The 18,513-nt window shown below is 34.1% G+C and overlaps 1 protein-coding gene and 1 non-coding gene across 2 annotated transcripts; both read right to left on the reverse strand.

The window, feature by feature from the left end:
- Positions 1 to 13,096: 13,096 nt before the first annotated feature.
- LOC131056561 (2S albumin-like cysteine protease inhibitor) lies at positions 13,097 to 13,986 on the reverse strand. The gene is made up of 2 exons (XM_057990872.2): positions 13,496 to 13,986; positions 13,097 to 13,381 (listed from the first exon to the last, which is right to left on the reverse strand). The coding sequence occupies exons 1-2, from the start codon at positions 13,908 to 13,910 to the stop codon at positions 13,362 to 13,364; spliced, it is 435 nt and encodes a 144-aa protein (XP_057846855.1). The 5' UTR covers positions 13,911 to 13,986; the 3' UTR covers positions 13,097 to 13,361.
- A 2,609-nt stretch (positions 13,987 to 16,595) lies between these two features.
- TRNAE-UUC (transfer RNA glutamic acid (anticodon UUC)) lies at positions 16,596 to 16,669 on the reverse strand. The gene has a single exon. It is a non-coding gene; the product is annotated as a tRNA-Glu (tRNA).
- Between the last annotated feature and the right edge of the window lie 1,844 nt (positions 16,670 to 18,513).

Consider the following 18,513-nt stretch of genomic DNA (forward strand, 5'->3'; position numbering starts at 1 on the left):
AATAACAGTTAATACAATTAAGTATAAATAATAATCATAGAATAAAAGCCATCCACACAACACCAAAATTTGTACATGGAAAACCCGATAAAGGAAAAAACCATGGTGGGAAGTCTACCCACAATTAGATAATACTTCTGCAGTAAGTATGTAAATTTACAATAACGGGGCCTGCACTTGCAGGAAGGCCAACAGTCTAGAGCACACTGCTAATCACAAAAGGAGTCTCACTGACTACATACAAATCCAAACTACAATCCGGAGAAGTGTTAAACTCCAAAAGATAGCATCTCCTATGTCTCAGTACAGTTCTAGTTAAGCTCAAGACCAAAGGACTAAATCCTCTTATAAACCCAATTCGATCTCCAATGCTCGACCAACTCCTCTACCAGAATGATATTACATTATTCGCACATTACATTCCTGACCATGACCTCTTAAAATAACTATGATGATCTACCATGAGATCTTACATCTTATTTATACAAACCCTCAACCATAAACAATCAGGTCGGCCACCAAACAATAAACCAATTACATAATTACAAACCATGTTGGCTTTAGACCAAAACAAATAATATCTAGCACATAAGACATCCTAGAAATACAACAATACGTCCTATCAATACGTTACATTAATGTCGGTCCATAACCTAGATCAACCGAGACCAAGTATAGGTCCATACGTTTCAGCAATGATCACCAAACATCAAGTCTTGAACATGATCACCGACAACATCCTGAAACTCCATTAGAAGCTACACCAACACCAATTATGCAATGCATCAAAGATCTCCACCAAAAGCTTTGTCGATGAAATCAGAACCAGAAACCAATCTTCTAAGCAAGAAGGATAGCATCCAATCACTAAACCAAAACCAACTGTCAAAATATGAGTATAAGCATCACGATCAAGCCAATTCCATCACCAAATTGTAATAGAGTCAACCAGATAATGTCGGATCCAAGTTAACCAAAAACTACTCAACCGACCAGGACCAAAAGGGTGGTGGTAAAGCATCCAAACAACTAGTGTTGACATCAAATATAAAAAATCAATGCAACACATAATCAATTCCACCAAATGGCCAACGATCTCCCCATTTAGTATTGATGGAAACACTAGATGTGAAAAACATCTAAGTACCAAGAAATGCCAAACAAACTCCTGCATGTATCTCTGAATATCAATAACTCTCCCCCTTTGAATAATATATCTGTAAAGTTCTTTTTCACAATACTATCTCTCCCCCTTTGACATCAATGCCAAAAATCTAACAGAAATATCAAAGTATAAGCCTCTAAATCTCAAAGCTGACTACTCCCCCTGAGCAGTAGCATCCCACATAAGTGCTGAAATGAATAGTATCTCTGAAAATGCATGTCGGACTGATTCCAAACCGCATCAATCAAGTCTTTGTTGGAGGGGCAGAAACCCCCAATCTGTCTCTCAGGTACTCAAATGATTCCTTAGATAAAGGTTTAGTGAAAATATCCGCAATCTGTTCTTTAATGTTCACATAAACTAGTTTAACTTCATTTGCTTCCACCTTCTCCTTTAAAAAGTTGTACTTGATAGATATGTGTTTTATCTTAGGGTGAAATACTAGATTCTTTGATATATCAATAGCAACAAAGTTATCACAGTGAATAACTACCGATGCATCACAATACACCTTTGTATCCTTCAACATTTGCTTCATCCATAAAACTTGTGTACAATTAGTAGCAACAACAACATACTTAGCTTCAACAATTGATAAAGAAGTACATGACTATTTCTTGTTGATCCATGAAACCAACTTCTTTCCAAGATAGAAAGCTCCACCGGAAGTACTTTTTCGGTCATCAACATCTCCAGCCCAATCAATGTCTGTATATGCACACAAAAGAAATTTATCATCCTTAGGATACCACAAACCATATTCTGATGTACCTTGCAAGTATCTAAAAATCCTTTTCACTACCATCTCATGATTTTCTCTGGGATCACTCTGAAATGTTGAAACAATACAAACAACATTCATAATGTCAGGCCTAGTCTGAGTCAAATAAAGTAGACCTCCAATCATAGATTTGTATCTTGTAGGATTTATTGGTGCAAAAACATCTTTCCTTGTCAATTTCTCACTTGTAACCATAGGCGTACTTACCGGTTTAGAATCTCCCATACCAAATTTCTTCAACAATTCCTTAGCATACTTAGTTTGACAGATAAAAATACCTTTGTTGGTCTGAGTAATATGCAAACCTAAGAAAAATTTCATCTCACCAATCATAGACATCTCAAATTCTTTCTCCATGTTCTTAGAAAATTCTATGCATAATTTATCTTCACCTCCAAAAATAATGTCATCAACAAATACTTCAACAATTACTATGTCATCATCAATGATTTTATAATATAGATTACTATCAGCACTGCCCTTAGTAAAACCAAGCTTCAAAAGATATTTATCCAACCTTGCATACCAACCTCTAGGTGCTTGTTTCAATCCATATAAAGCTTTCCTTAACCTGCAAACCATATCAGTATCATCTGATAGTGAAAAACCATCAGGTTTCTCAATATAAACTTCCTCATTGAGATCCCCATTCAGGAATGCACATTTAACATCCATCTGAGAAACCTTGTAGTTTTTATAAGCAACATAGGCAAGAAATAATCTTACAGCTTCAATCCTAGCTACTGGTGCAAAGGTTTCTCCATAATAAATTCCTTCCTTCTGATAATATCCTTTACAAACCAATATAACCTTATTCCTTATAGCTTTACCATCCTCATTCAATTTATTCCTAAAAACCCATTTAGTTCCAACAACATTTTTATTTTTAGGCCAGGGAACCAAAGTCCATGTGTTATTTTTCTCAATCTGATCTAATTCTTCTTCCATAGCTTTTAACCAAAACTCATATTTACATGCTTCAATTACTGATACCGGTTCAATTTGTGAAATTAAACATACCTCACTAGTTTCCACTCTTCTTCTTGTCATCACTTTGTTTCTCTTATCCCCAATGATTTGATCTTCAGAATGATTCAATCTCACATACCTAGGAGTCTTCTGACTTTCTGCTCCTCTTCCCTATTCTTCAGTTACTATAGAATTCTTTGATGTTGCTGGAGTAACTGGTTCAGATATAATCATTTCCACTGCTGGTTCCTTCTCATAAGTTCTGATTTGACTTTTGCTCAGCTCATCTACTTTGACATTAGCACTCTCCACTATTCTCTACAATCTCTTGTTATAACATCTATATGCTTTGCTTTCATTAGAATGACCAAGAAATATGCCTTCATCTCTTCTAGGATCAAATTTCTCAATAGTATCATCTCTCCTGATATAACATTTACTACCAAAAATTTTGAAATACTTAATTGTAGGTGTATTGTCAAACCATAATTCATAAGGTGTCTTACCAGTTTCTCCTTTGATATGTACTTTGTTGAAAGTATAAACCATTATACTAACTGCTTCTCTCCAATAGATATGTGGTAGATTAGCTTCCATCATCATTGTTCTAGCAGCATCCAAGATAGTTCTATTTTTCCTTTCCACAACTCCATTCTGCTGAGGTGTTCAGGGAGCAAAAAATTGTCTTCTAATACCATGCTTGTCACAAAAGTTATTAAACTCACCGGATGTGATTTCTCTACCGTGATCTGATCTCAAACATTTAATCTTCAATCCTATATCAGTTTCCACTTTAGCCTAAAGATTTTAAACTTTTCAAATGCTTTAGAATTTTCTCTCAAAAAAGTAACCCACATCATTCTAGAATAGTTATCAATGATTAGCATAAAATATCTATCACCATGAAAACTTTTAACTCTAGCAAAACCACACAAATCAGTATGAATAAGATCAAGAGAATCATTTGATTTATCTTGTATACTCCTAAAAGAGGTTCTGACCTGTTTAACCATTTGACATTCTTTACATACCGGATTATAGGGCTTCATAATATTAGGTATATCTCTAACAGCCTTACTTGAACTGATCTTCACAATGCAATCAAAATTCACATGAACACAACCTTTTATGTCATAACTAACTCTCATCAATCTGTGTAATCAAACATGTCTTCTCACCGAAGTTCAAATGAAATATGTTACCTTTTGTCTATGTACCGGTTGCTATCTCCTAGCCAGATCTGTTAATGATTTTGCATTTTCCATCCTTGAATTGTAATTGAAATCTTTTATCTACCAATTGTCCTACACTCAAAATATTATGCTTCAAACCTTCAACATAATAAACATTGTTAGTATTGTTCTTACCATCCAATGATATAGTTCTTTTTCCTTTGATCATACATGTTTTGTCATCTCCAAATCGAACTAGTCCACCATCAATTTCTGGCAAAGACAAAAACTTCCCTTTATCTCCAGTCATATGATATGAACAACCATTGTCAATTACCCATTCATCCTTATCCTCAATTTTAGCAGCAAGTGCCTTCTCCTCAGGTACATTCTCTTTCAGTACTAGATCATCTTCCTTGATAACAAAGAATACCCATTCTTTCCCATTGTCAGATCCACTAGTAGAGTCATCTATCGGTTCATCATTTGAATCAGTAATTCCTTCCTCATCCACTATGTAGCATGATTTGTCTATGTTTTTCTTGAATCTATACTTATTCTGATATCTAAGATTAGGTTTGAATTTTCTCTTAACTCTTTCTTCCAAATCTTGAATTCCTTTCAGGACATCTAGATGCAAAACGACCAATATTATTACATACAAAACATTTAAAAGGTGCTTTTCCTTCATACTTACTTCCTACCGGTCCTTTCAATACTCTTCTAGCAAATAGTGCTTCAAGTTGATCAACTCATCATCTTCCCTCTTCATATCTTCCAATTCTTTTACATATAAAGCTCTCCAATCTTGCTTACCAGTTGTAGATGTAGATGCATGAAAAACAGGTTTAGTCTTCACAGCTCCAGAAGGTCCAAATTCCTCACGCTCAAAAGCAGATAGTTTCCCAACCAAAGTATCTCCGTTGTAGATGTATTAGCCATTGTTCTCAATTCGTTAATAGCAATAGCCTTCATTTTGTAAGCCAGTGGTAGGGCTCTCAGGACTTTAGAAACAATCTCATATTCTCTCAGAGTTCCACCACAACATTGAATTCCCATAACAATCTCATTTACCCTTTCCATGAATGTAGTAATCCTTTCATCTTCTTCCATCTTTAGGTTTTCATATCTCACCCAGTAACCATCAAGTTTAGCAATCTTCAATGTAGGGTCACCTTCATTAAGAGTCTATAATTTATCCCATATAGCCTTTCCAGATGTTTTTTCAGTTAATCCCATTATTTGCTGATCAAAAAGTGCACACAAGAGGGCTTCTCTTGCTCGACAATCATTCTCAAGCTCCTTGTCTAGGTTTTCTAGAGAAGGATTTCCATATCCTAGATTATAGGGTGTGACGCCATTCTGTGTGATCTCCCAAATCTCCTTTCCAAGACATCTTAGATGAGTCTCCATCTGAATCTTCCATATTGTATAATTTGTTCCTTCAAGTCTCGGTATATCTCTTCGAAAGATAGATCCATAAGAACTGGATGAACTTGAACTGTTAGTTGCCATAGGATCTTCCTCAAGCGGTTAAGCTTTCTGCAGAGAGGACGAAAGCTCTGATACCAATTGTTAGATAATTTAGATAACCAGAAGACAACTAAGAGGGGGGTGAATCAGTTGTCATAGATTATGAGAAGCTTTAGCAATTTAAAATAGCAATACTAGTATAACAATTAATCCAATTAAGTATAAATAATAATCACATAATAAAAGCCATCCACAAAACACCAAAACTTGTATGTGGAAACCCCAGTAAAGGGAAAAACCATGGTGGGAAGTCTACCTAGAGTCAGATAATACTTCTTCAGTAAGTATGTGAATTTACAATGCGAGGCCTACACTTGTAGGAAGGCCAACAACCTAGAGCACACTACTCATCACAAAAGGAGTTTCGTTGACTACATACAAATCCAAACTACAATCCAGAGAAGTGTTGAACTCCAAAAGATAACATCTCCTATGCCTGAGTACAATTCCAGTTAAGCTCAATACCGGAGGCCTAAATCCTCTTATAAACCCAATTCGATCTCCAATGATCGACCAAATCCTCTGCCAGAATGATATTACATTATTCACACATTACATTCCTGACCATGACCTCTTACAATAACCATGATGATCTACCATGAGATCTTACATCTTATTTATTAAAACCCTCGACCATAAACAATCAGGTTGACCACCAAACAATAAACCAATTACATAATTACAAACCATGTCAGCTTTAGACCAAAACAAATAATATCCAATGCATAAGACATCCCAGAAATACAACAATAGGTCATATCCATACATTACATTTATGTCGGTCCATAACCTAGATCAACTTGGACCAAGTATAGGTCCATACGTTTTAGCAATGATCACCAAATATCAAGTCTTGAACAAGATCACCGACAACATCCTGAAACTCCATCAGAAGTTGCACCAACACCAATTATCCAATGCATCAAAGATCACCAAAAGCTCTGTTGGTGAAACCCTCGCCGAAACCAAAAACCAATCTTCTAAGCAAGTAGGATAGCATCCAATCACCAAACCAAAACCAACTAACCATATATGAGTATAAGCATCATGATCAAGCCAATTCCATCACCAAATTGTATTGGAGTCAACCAGATCATGCCAGATCCAAGTTAACCAAAAACTACTCAACCTACCAGGACTAGAAGGGTACCGGTAAAGCATCCAAACAGCTAGTGTTGACATCAATGCAACACATAATCAATTCCACCAAATGGCCAACATAAAGCTCTTGTAATACATTGTACGAGCTACTTTTGCAAAGTTTTGATAGTCTAGTAATCTACAAATCAGCCTCTACTGTTATGTTATTTGTAGAACTTTGTTCATGATATATGAGTGGTGAATTTTTGTGATAGATGAAGTCAACGGTTTCTATGCAATAGTTCAAGAATTTTCTTTTTTCAGCCCTTGATATTTCAAGACAATGATAACATAACCCTCTATGAGTGAATACCATTGTGAAGGTTTGTTTGTTGATAGAAAGTAAGGGTAGACTTTTGTTTACACAGTGTCTAAAGAGTTTGAAACAACACCAAAGTCACAAAGCATATCAGTCACTATAAAAGACAACCAAACAAAGAATACAAAGTCTCATTTCTTTCCCAACTTTGTCAAAAGATCTCAAAAAAATAAATAGTAAAGTAAAAAAGACAACAATACTATGCCTTGATGGGTCACAGTCAATCATGGTTATCCCAATAATGATAAGAATCACTAATGAACAAATCATCCTTCATACACATCATTGACAATACCATAGAATGCAAAAATAAGAGTGTGAAAAATTTGACATGTCAACGCATATGAAGTGATGGACCAAGAATAACACAAAAAAATTATCTCAGACAAAGGATAGTCCCCGATGATCTGTGTCTTACTTCACTCTGAGACACAACACCAAAACTTCAAAGAGTCAAAAAGAAGCAACCCTCACAAAAGAGCAAGAGATTACTATAAACAACAACAAATTAGATACAATCCATCAACAAGAATGTAGTCCAAAGAAACAAGTATTGCCAAGCCCTATGAGGAATATGTGAATGCAGTCATGAAGCAATAGTCCATTATTTGGAATACAAACAAAAAATGAAACTCCAACCAAATAGTGAACAGGGAGTAGTGAAGAATCACATAAAAAGGCAGTAAAAAGGTTAAGTGATAGTTATGAGCAACATCCACTATTAAGATAGATCTAATGACCATATTCACAAACCAGTGTAAGAACAACAAATCTTTGTCAATCAAGGAGACAATCCATTGTTCAAGGGGTTATGACAATCTAAACAGAGCATTCACAATCATCCTAACGAAAAACAAAAGGCAACACATTTTTGAGCTTTTGTAAAAATAATATTGGGGTATACTTCATCAAGCAAAACTATGGTAGCGTATTGGTCAATAGATAGTCCTATAACATAGAGGAAAAAACAATACCTAAAGTAGCCATATTAGAGGTCTGAGACAAGTTTGATAACATCACAGTGACCTTAGGAAGATAATGAAGGGCAACAAGTAAAAGCAACAGTAAATGATGTCTTGAATAAGCACAACACAGAGAGTATTACTATCTGTAAGTAGTTAATGGGCACAAAAGAATCATAACTTTTGAGAATCCAATGCATCAAGGACAACACCAATGAATCACCAACCACAATCCTCTATACAAGAAAGGTTCTAGTCACATATTAAGTTGTAGAAATTGGTTAGAACAACATCATAATGACTGGTAAAAAATCAGTAAAGTTATTGGCAATCAAGCATGGGAAATACTTTGAAGGTAGACAAATATAATAGTCAGTGCCTAAAGGATCAAAACAGTAAGGTTGCAGTCTGTTTGTAAGACAATAGTCCCAATATTCGAAGGTCAACATGACTTTAAGAGTAATAAGAAATATTTTGCTGATACAAATAGATCAAGAATACAGTGAAATACAAATTTGAAATAAGGACAACATTTGGAGATCTCAAGCAAGGTCAAAGAATAAAGTCGCAGAGCAATGGATGAAAGCTTATGGATAGATGCACAAGACTTAAACACAAATCATAATACAGTTCTAAGAAGCCATGGGAATGCACATGAGATCTTCAATTAACAAAATGCTGAGAGGACCTAACAACAAAGAGACCAGTTACAACCTTGTGCATGGAGCAATAGCTTGAATCATCAAGAAAAAAATCTCCTCAAAGCAAAAACTGTCGCAAGACATGACATGAGGTTATTATCAAAGACATCAATGACCCTGGATCAACATTTTAAGAGACATGATTGTACTTCAAACGATTTTATATACAGTGGTAATAAGTAGTACTGTCATCATACAAGTACTAGAAACAGAGAGCTGTCAATACCAAGAGTTGATAAGTAGTAGTGTGTGCTTTTACCCTATCAAGCCTATTAATGATAAAAGAGATAAAAGTTTGTTGGCAAATATTTTGGATAAGAGATCTCCATCAAAGTTTTATAAAGACATAGCAATGACAGTGAGTCAATATTATGGGTAGCAGGACATTAAATTAAGGCTAAACAAACACTCCATAGCTCTATATCACAGTTACTAAAACAAGAATGACGGTCTTGTATAGTCAATACGCATGCCATAATAGTGACTAAGATGAGAATAGAGAGAAGTCCCATAATAGTGACTAAGATGAGAATAGAGAGCAGTCTCAGTCCAATGAGATGAGCATGTGAAAATGGGTACGAATACTGGAGTCCAAAAGACAACATAGCAACACAGAAGGCTTAATTAAAAGTATTTATATGAGTTTATGAGAAGTTCCAAAGCATGTATACTAGTTAGTATTACCAATTAAATCCTAAGTTAGTGTTTCATTTAATTAAAATGATAGTACAAGTACCAAAAACAATGATATGAATGCTTGGTTTGTCATTTCATATAGACACCAAGAAAATAGCCTAGTAGAAATCTACAAAGAAAAGTGTGTGGATGCTAGTTAGGATCATAACATAAATAGTTGTTAAAATATATGAAAACATGTAGCCCTAAAAAACCATAAAATTATTCTAAAATATAGCTTGAGAAATAAATACAAAATGAAGATTTGATTAAAAATTACATAGAAATTGATTATGAATTGTTAACGTAGAATAACCTGAAATACATAGAAATTGATATATGAGTTTTTGAGCAGTTCCAAAGCATGTATACTAGTCAGTATTACCAATTAAATCCTAAGTTAATGTTTCATTTGATTAAAATGATAGTACAAGTACCAAAAACAATGATATAAATGCCTGGTCTATCATTTCGTATAGACACCAAGAAAATAGCCTATCATAAAACCATAAAATTATTCAAGAAAATAGCCTAGTAGAAATCTACAAAGAAATGTGTGTGCATGCTAGTTAGGATCATAAAACCATAAAATTATTCTAAAATATAGCTTGAGAAATTAAAAAAATAAATAAAGATTTGATTAAAAATTACATAGAAATTGATTAAAATATAGCTTGAGAAAAAAAAAATGAAGATTTGATTAAAAATTACATAGACATTGATTTGAATTGTTAACGTAGAAATTGATTATGAATTGTTAACGTAGAAAAACCTGAAATACATAGAAATTGATATACGAGTTTATGAGCAGTTCCAAAGCATGTATACTAGTTAGTATTACCAATTAAATCCTAAGATAGTGTTTCATTTAATTAAAATGATAGTACAAGTACCAAAAATAACGATATAAATGCCTGATCTGTCATTTCATATAGACACCAAGAAAATAGCCTAGTAGAAATCTACAAAGAGTGTTACCAATTAAATCCTAAGTTAGCGTTTCATTTAATTAAAATGATATTACAAGTACCAAAAACAACTATATAAATGCCTGGCCTGTCATTTCGTATAGACACTAAGAAAATAGTCTAGTAGAAATCTACAAAGAGTATTACCAATTAAATCCTAAGTTAGTGTTTCATTTAATTAAAATGATAGTACAAGTACCAAAAACAACGATATAAATGCCTAGTCTGTCATTTCGTATAGACACCAAGATACCTAAAAAATAGTCTAGTAGAAATCTACAAAGAGTATTACCGATTAAATCCTAAGTTAGTGTTTCATTTAATTAAAATGATAGTACAAGTACCAAAAACAATGATATAAATGCCTAGTCTATCATTTCGTATAGACACCAAAAAAATAGCTTTGTAGATTTACAACGATATAAATGCCAAGTCTGTCATTTCATATAGACACTAAGAAAATAGCCTAGTATAAATCTACAAAGAAAAGCTTATGTAGATTTACAACGATATAAATGCCTAGTCTGTCATTTCATATAGACGCCAAGAAAATAGCCTAGTAGAAATCTACAAAGAAAAGCGTGTGGATGCTAGTTAGGATAAATAGCCTAGTAAAAATCTACAAAGAAAAGCTTATGTAGATTTACAACGATATAAATGTCTAGTCTGTCATTTCATATAGACACCAAGAAAATAGCCTAGTAGAAATCTACAAAGAAAAGCGTGTGGATGCTAGTTAGGATCATAATGTGGATGCTAGTTAGGATCATAACATAAATAGCTGTTAAAATATCCATAAAATTATTCTAAAATATAGCTTGAGAAATTTTTTTTAAAATGAAGATTTGATTAAAAATTAAATAGAAATTGACTACGAATTGTTAACGTAGAATAACCATATGCAACTGTAGATACATTATATCCAAAATTAATTAATTTTATGCAACTGTAGATACATTATATCCAAAATTAATTAATTTTCTGTTAAAACCTCTGAGAATATCAAAAGAAGCCATGCACATTCTTTAACGTAGAGTCAGATATGATTGTAATAAGCAAGGCATGAAGATGTATTTGCACTTTCCTTGTACGCTCTATATGATAGAGGTCATCATAAACTTGATAAATAAATAGAGGTCATCATAAACTTGATAAATAAATGCATCATGCAAGAGACAGGGATACTATTCTAAGCATAAACATAAGTTTCAATGACCTAGCACAGAATAGTGATGGAGTTTTAGCTTTGGCATGCAAAGAAATCATAGACAGTTAGAAATCGTGAATGTCATCAAGAAATATTAAAAGATTAAAAGATGGCAAAGATTCTATTACAGTCCAAATGGAAAGATCATGGAGAAGTCATTGGTGCAATCATAGTCATGAGGATCTCAGAGTCTAATGAGAACCACAACAGATAAATGGACAGTAATACATAGTCAGTGATAACCACCAAAGATCAGGGAAAGCTTCAAAACACAGTGATTCTTCTCACTATCTTAAATTCTCCATGGGAGATGTATGGAATAGGAGATTGCACAGCTTCAAAACACAATGATTCTTCTCACTATCTTAAAACACAATGATTCTTCTCACTATCTTAAATTCTCCATGGGAGATGTATGGAATAGGAGATTGCACAGCTTCAAAACACAATGATTCTTCTCACTATCTTAAAACACAATGATTCTTCTCACTATCTTAAATTCTCCATGGGAGATGTATGGAATAGGAGATTGATGTATGGAATAGGAGATTGCACAATTGATAATATTTACTTTAAGAGATACACAATGATTCTTCTCACTATCTTAAATTCTCCATGGGAGATGTATGGAATAGGAGATTGATGTATGGAATAGGAGATTGCACAATTGATAATATTTACTTTAAGAGATAATTGAAGAGTGTTTGATAATATTTGGGAGATGTATGAAATAGGAGATTGCACAATTGATAATATTTACTTTAAGAGATAATTTTTACTTTTAAGAGATAATTGAAGAGTGTTTTTTAAGAGATAATTGAAGAGTGTTTCTTCCGGTTTAAGAGATAATTGAAGAGATAATTGAAGAGTGTTTCTTTCGGTTTTATTAAAATTTAAGAGATAATTAAAGAGTGTTTCTTCCGGTTTTATTAAAATTTAAGAGATAATTGAAGAGATAATTGAAGAGTGTTTCTTCCGGTTTTATTAAAATTTAAGAGATAATTAAAGAGTGTTTCTTCCGGTTTTATTAAAATTTAAGAGATAATTAAAGAGTGTTTCTTCCGATTTTATTAAAATTTAAGAGATAATTGAAGAGTGTTTCTTCCAGTTTTATCTTAACAATGTTAAAAAAACATTCGATGAAGTGCCAAATGTTGATAACAATCACGAAATTGTCTATTCACTTATTTCCATCAAAACAATAATTACAGCATAGTCCAATTTAATTTCAAATAAATAAATTCAACAATTTAATTTCAAATAAAATAAATAAATTATTTTTAAGTTCTTCATGTTTTACCCCTTCCAATTTAATTTCAAATAAATAAATTCAACAATTTAATTTCAAATAAAATAAATAAATTATTTTTAAGTTCTTCATGTTTTACCCCTCGCTCAAGTAAGATTGAGTAAGATTGTAAGATCATATAATCATCTAAAAGATTGTATGCCTATCTTAAGTGCATTATCTCTGCCTATCTTAAGTGCATTATCTCTGCCTATCTTAAGTGCATTATCTCTCAAATACCTTTCAATTGATAACTTTAAAAAGTTCTGAATGTTGAGTAGATAACTCTTCTTCGTTGAAGCCTGGAGCGGATTTTACATATCTTAAGAATAAACAAAAACCACTTTGCCTTCAGCTCTACTTTTGGAACTGCACACGATCATGTGCCCACAATTCCTCAACAACAAAACACTAAAGACTTAGCAGAGGCGGCACAACTTTTATTTAAGTCTGTACGTACATATTACTAACCATAGATAATCTACCCTGACATGAAAATGCCTGCCAACACAAACAACAACAACAAGCCCAAATGTCAATTTACACAATTGAAATAAACCAAACTATGAAAATGGGCAAAAAGCTCAGAAAAGAACAAGCTGTAAAGATCTTTACCGCGTCGTTGAATGTTGCAGCGGCCTGGTGTAGTGTTGCAGCGAGAAGGGAGTTCTCTGGCTCTCTCCAGTATTTCTTGTTGGCGTCCTCCCCCTTGCCTACCTCCCTGGTTGAAGTTTTCTCCCTCTCCCTGCTCCTGCTCTTGCTCTTGGTCGAACACTCGCTGAATGGCATCGCAACGGCACTGCTGAGGCATCTGCCGCAGCTCTTCGCAGCACCTGCGTGGGGGCTGCCCCTGCTGGCCCTGGCCATGCTCAGATTGCCCCCTCATGAAATTTCTGCACTCAGACAGCCTCTGCGGATCACACTGCTGCTGCCTCCCCTGGTTCTCCTCCTCACACTCTGCCATTGCCACTGTGAGGGAGATGAGGACTAATACGGCCGTCACCACCCATTTCGTCGATTGCTGCTTCATTTTGGGGAAAATTCAAATTGTGTTGGAAATTTGCTCAAATGGGGTAGTGGAAGATCTGTGCGTGGGAAAACAGGGGAGGAGGAGAAGGGTATAAGTAGGGAAAGGAGGGGAGGACGTAGCATTGTTTTGCATGGAAGACATGCAGGTGGGCGTAGAACACGTAAGTCAATCTTGCATGGCAGCAACTGGCGGCTGGAATGGTGAGCAGCTAAGCAGCATGCGGCGTCCAGACAGCGCAGGTAGATGCCAAAAGCAGAGCTTTTACAGAGCCTTTTTTTTTAATTACAAATCTTACGACATTTCGGTTTTAACATGTGTTTTATTATCTAGATTTTCCAGCCAATGATGAATTTCGGGGAGTAACAATTTCGATGAGCTCATTGACGCCAATATTTGAAACAGAGGCTCCATCCCCATGATAGCACTTTGGTAATGTGTAGGTAGAATCTTTGTTTTATTTTACAGTATTACTTGAGGTCTTGCTTCCAAGAATGCATTTTTGATGAATTTGTGGAAGGAATATCTTTCTAGTTTACAAATCATTATTGTCTAGTAGGCATAGTGTTTGTAAGAGATACCAACAAGAAGGATTAATGGGAAGGAAGTATTTAATAGATTGAATTTAGCTAGTGTAACATTGAGGTAATATATTGGTCATCAATGCAAGCAATAGGTCTTAGTTGGGTGACATTTGATATTTTCAATGGTTTATTGGTTTGTAGACAAAAATCATGGAGATGTTTCAATTTGAGAGGGTCTTATGTCAATTTGGGCTCCATCAAATGATGCCTTGGTCTTGATAATGATGAATGAGATGGTATTTTTGAGCTTTTAGTAAGAGATGACATGGGGTGGCCTAGATTTCTAGGTGACGTGTGAATGTGGAGGGCCCCTTCATTTTATTCATTAGACCCTTTCAAGGAGCCACCGATAGTTAAGAAAGATGATGCATAAGCTCTTATCACTTCAAACTCTCTATAATGGATCCTAGTTGATGAGGAGTGGTAGGGTGGTGACCATGGTATAATGCAATGACTTTTTCATTGAAAGGACTGTTGCAAATTGAGTGCCATTGGTTTCTTTGACCATTGAGCACCTTATCTAGGGTGTACTAGTTATGGCAGTGGAAAGGATCGTGTGAGAACATGAACATGCAATACATAGTATGATCCATTGTTTGATACCGTTAGTTAGTCATGTGAAGTTTGTATCAAAGTGGTGGAGTATGGTACACTTTAGCATGAGTAGGACATGACCATCACTACAATACAAATCTTACACATGAGCAAAGACACCATTTATGAGAGAGATAACCTACATGCAAGGTTGGACTAGTGGGAGGCTCAAAGGGTGATCTTGACACCTTTAAACAATACCATTACTAAGCATTTGACTTAGGAGCTGGATGACACATAGGCCACTACATGGGACATCTAGAAAGAGGTGGCCAACATACATGATGGGATTGAATGACTACATGGGGTGTAGTTTCATATGATTTCTTGATCTAGGTCTCAATCAAAGATACATATGAGGACTAGTGATAATGAGTGAAATGGAGTAGTGGAGGGGTTGTCTAGAGAGCCTCCCCTATATAGTGATACATATAGATATGATATTGGTAATTGGAACTCCTCATGTAATTGGACTTCTTAAAATAAATTATGGTGTTAGACATGTTATGACTAATGTGATTTCACATGGTTGTGTATTAATATAGTATGAATGTTTGCATTTATTTCATGGTCTAGACTTAATTTAGACATGGGTTTGGTAAATTTGGACATTATGATCATGACATGAATGCATTTGTTATGGTTTATAATTAGATTGTTTTTCAGATCTATTTTAGTTTTTCTATATGTTTATGGTTCATATGTATCTGTGTGCATATGAAGAATTATCATGGATAATTAATACTTGAACACGTTTATCTTTGGCAATCAATGAATCCTAAATAATTTTATGAGATGCTAAAAAGACAAGTCAATCAATGTATCATAATGAACCGCATAATGATGATCACATGTAATGTGGCAATCGATGAATTCTAAAAAATTAACCGAGATCCTAAAAAAATAAGTCAATCAATATATCATAAAGAACCACAGAGTAATGATCAAATGTAATAAATGAACAAGATGTCTCATTAGAATTTAGACTATATTTTTTATATGTCTTCTAAATATTTTAAATAAATCTATTTTCGATGTAACTTACCCCATCCCAACATAAAATGCAAACATATTGCTACCTTAAAATCTTCCTCAACATCATTATCGAATGATATGTCATGATGTTATTTGTGTCCAATAATAACCAAAGACGTGAATAATTATGTAGTAGTATACATGGGCTTCTAAGACGAAGGGATTGGTCGGTAAGCATATTTAAACCAACTTCTAAGACAAAGAAGTTGGCGGGAAAATAGTTTAAAGATTTAACGCGTAAAATCGTTTTGCCCTTTGAATTTTAGTGGAGATAAAAATCGAATGATAAGAACAATATTTTTGCAGAGTATAAGATGTATAGAAATATTGATTTCTCGGAGAAAAGAACTGACGACGTAATTCATGAATATCATGGAGAGATTCAAACATAAAGATTGAATTCTGATGTCGGCATCTCAGCTAAAACAATAAGATTTTCCTATCGAGTCTGTAAAAAATTCGGAAAGTACTACATTTCCGTTGCCGGGATTTGAACCCGGGTCGTCTGGGTGAAAGCCAGATATCCTAACCGGACTAGACGACAACGGAACTGTTATAAAATGACTCTTCTTAAATTATACCCAGCTATTTATTTCAAGTAGTCCGTTCCTTGACCGTTCATCAAACAAACATTAGCTTTTAGCTATAATGATGATACGAGTGAAGACCTTTAATAACAGTTTCATATTAATTTTATCTAAGAACTTTGCATTATTTTTTAAGGACATTATACATTCATCCAAAATATATTTGAGTTCCTTGGGATCTCATTTTCCTTATCAATAAGTTGAATGTTACACGATAAGTAATTAGAAACTGACCAAACTAGTACAAAGATATGAAATAGATATCAGGGAGCCAAGATATGAAGAAAGAGTTGAATAAAATCTATCACCAATGACTTTGAGCATTGCTCTATTAGATAACAAATGAAACATACATATGATGTTGTTCTCCTATTATTTATCGATATATCTATAGTAATGCAATCCCTGAGCATCTAAGCTTTTCCCAACCCAATAATTCCTTTTTGTTCAGACTAGCCAGCTAACCAAGCATTACAAGCATTGCAATTCAATAATTTTGAGTTTCTGATAATGTGCAAGTGCCCATGGTTTCCCAATGAATTCAGTATCCTACGAGAAAGTGTTTTCAAAATGAATTTAAAATGAGTTATTTTTCGCTTTTCCATGTATGTTGTATTCCATGGGTAATGATTAGGAGCCGTGCAAACAACCCAATCTAGGAATTCTTTTAGAGCTCAATAAGAGATCATAATAAGATCATGAGAGCACTTCCAGACACAAGTAGGATGCACATTTTCATCATATGTATTAATTAATTGATGTTTTTCTTTATACTTGACATTAAGCCAACTTTCATTTAGGAGGATGTACATTTGATCATGTTTATTAAATATCACTTATATCAAGAAGTGGTGTAATGGTTACATTGATTGTAATTTATATAAGATATCTTATAAATTTGACAAGAGCTTTATAGTTGGATTTATGTTTACTTTATTAAACAATTGATACAATATTAAACATTAAAATAAATTCAAATCTCTTTCTATATCGGGTTGTGTTTGTCAAGTCTTCACTTGCACACCAAGAAATTATCATTGTCTAACTAAGTTTTCTCTACATTTGGGAGGGATAGCTCCCTTGTATGACTTGTATGATGGAGGCACTTATAATTTTTTTGTTAAAGTTGTGGAAAACAACCTCATAGAACCCACTGAACACCTGTATGCAAATAACCTGTCACAACAATGGAAGATTCACAAAACACAAAGATTGCTTTTAAAATGTAGAGCAAAAGAATGCAATAATAATAATCAGATTGGTTAGGATTACAAAAGGATCGATCCTTATAAAAGGAGATCAAACCTAAAAACATAAACCCTAAAAGCAACTAATAAATTTAATAATGAATATTAATTATTAATATTCCTAAGTTTAGCTTCCTAAATTTAGCTTAAGTGAAATAGAGAAAAGGTGACTTAATTATTAAATCAATATGATTTAATTAATTAAGTAAACTAATACCTTTTACTCTATCACCCCCCCACCTTAAGATGAAGTTAGGGAGAAGTTAAAAAAACCAAGGACTAGATGCTAGAAAGCTATAAATGGGTCCCGACAACAAGGCCTGATGAGGTACCCAAGTACAATGAAATCTCTGTAAAGTGGATAAAAAGGAGAAAACCCAGTGGGAACAAAAATCCTCTCCAAGAAGAGATGAAAGCTCAAGTGAAGGACTAAGAAGCCTCCAAACAAGAATGTTCCAAAAGATAGGAACAAAAGATGAGCATAAAGAAGTTGCAAACTCTGTTGTAGAATGACTACTAAGATGCTGAAATAAGAACCTCCTCGGAAACAAAAGATGGT

This window comes from Cryptomeria japonica, chromosome 6, assembly GCF_030272615.1.
Source record: "Cryptomeria japonica chromosome 6, Sugi_1.0, whole genome shotgun sequence".
Lineage (NCBI taxonomy): Eukaryota > Viridiplantae > Streptophyta > Pinopsida > Cupressales > Cupressaceae > Cryptomeria > Cryptomeria japonica.

What these genes read in the sequence shown, in the direction of transcription:
- LOC131056561 (XM_057990872.2), bottom strand. Translation starts at nt 13,910, where the DNA reads ATGAAGCAGCAATCGACGAAATGGGTGGTGACGGCCGTATTAGTCCTC. An exon ending in CTGCAACATTCAACGACGCG is followed by an intron (nt 13,382 to 13,495) that starts GTAAAGATCTTT and finishes TTGTGTTGGCAG; the next exon opens with GCATTTTCATGTCAGGGTAG.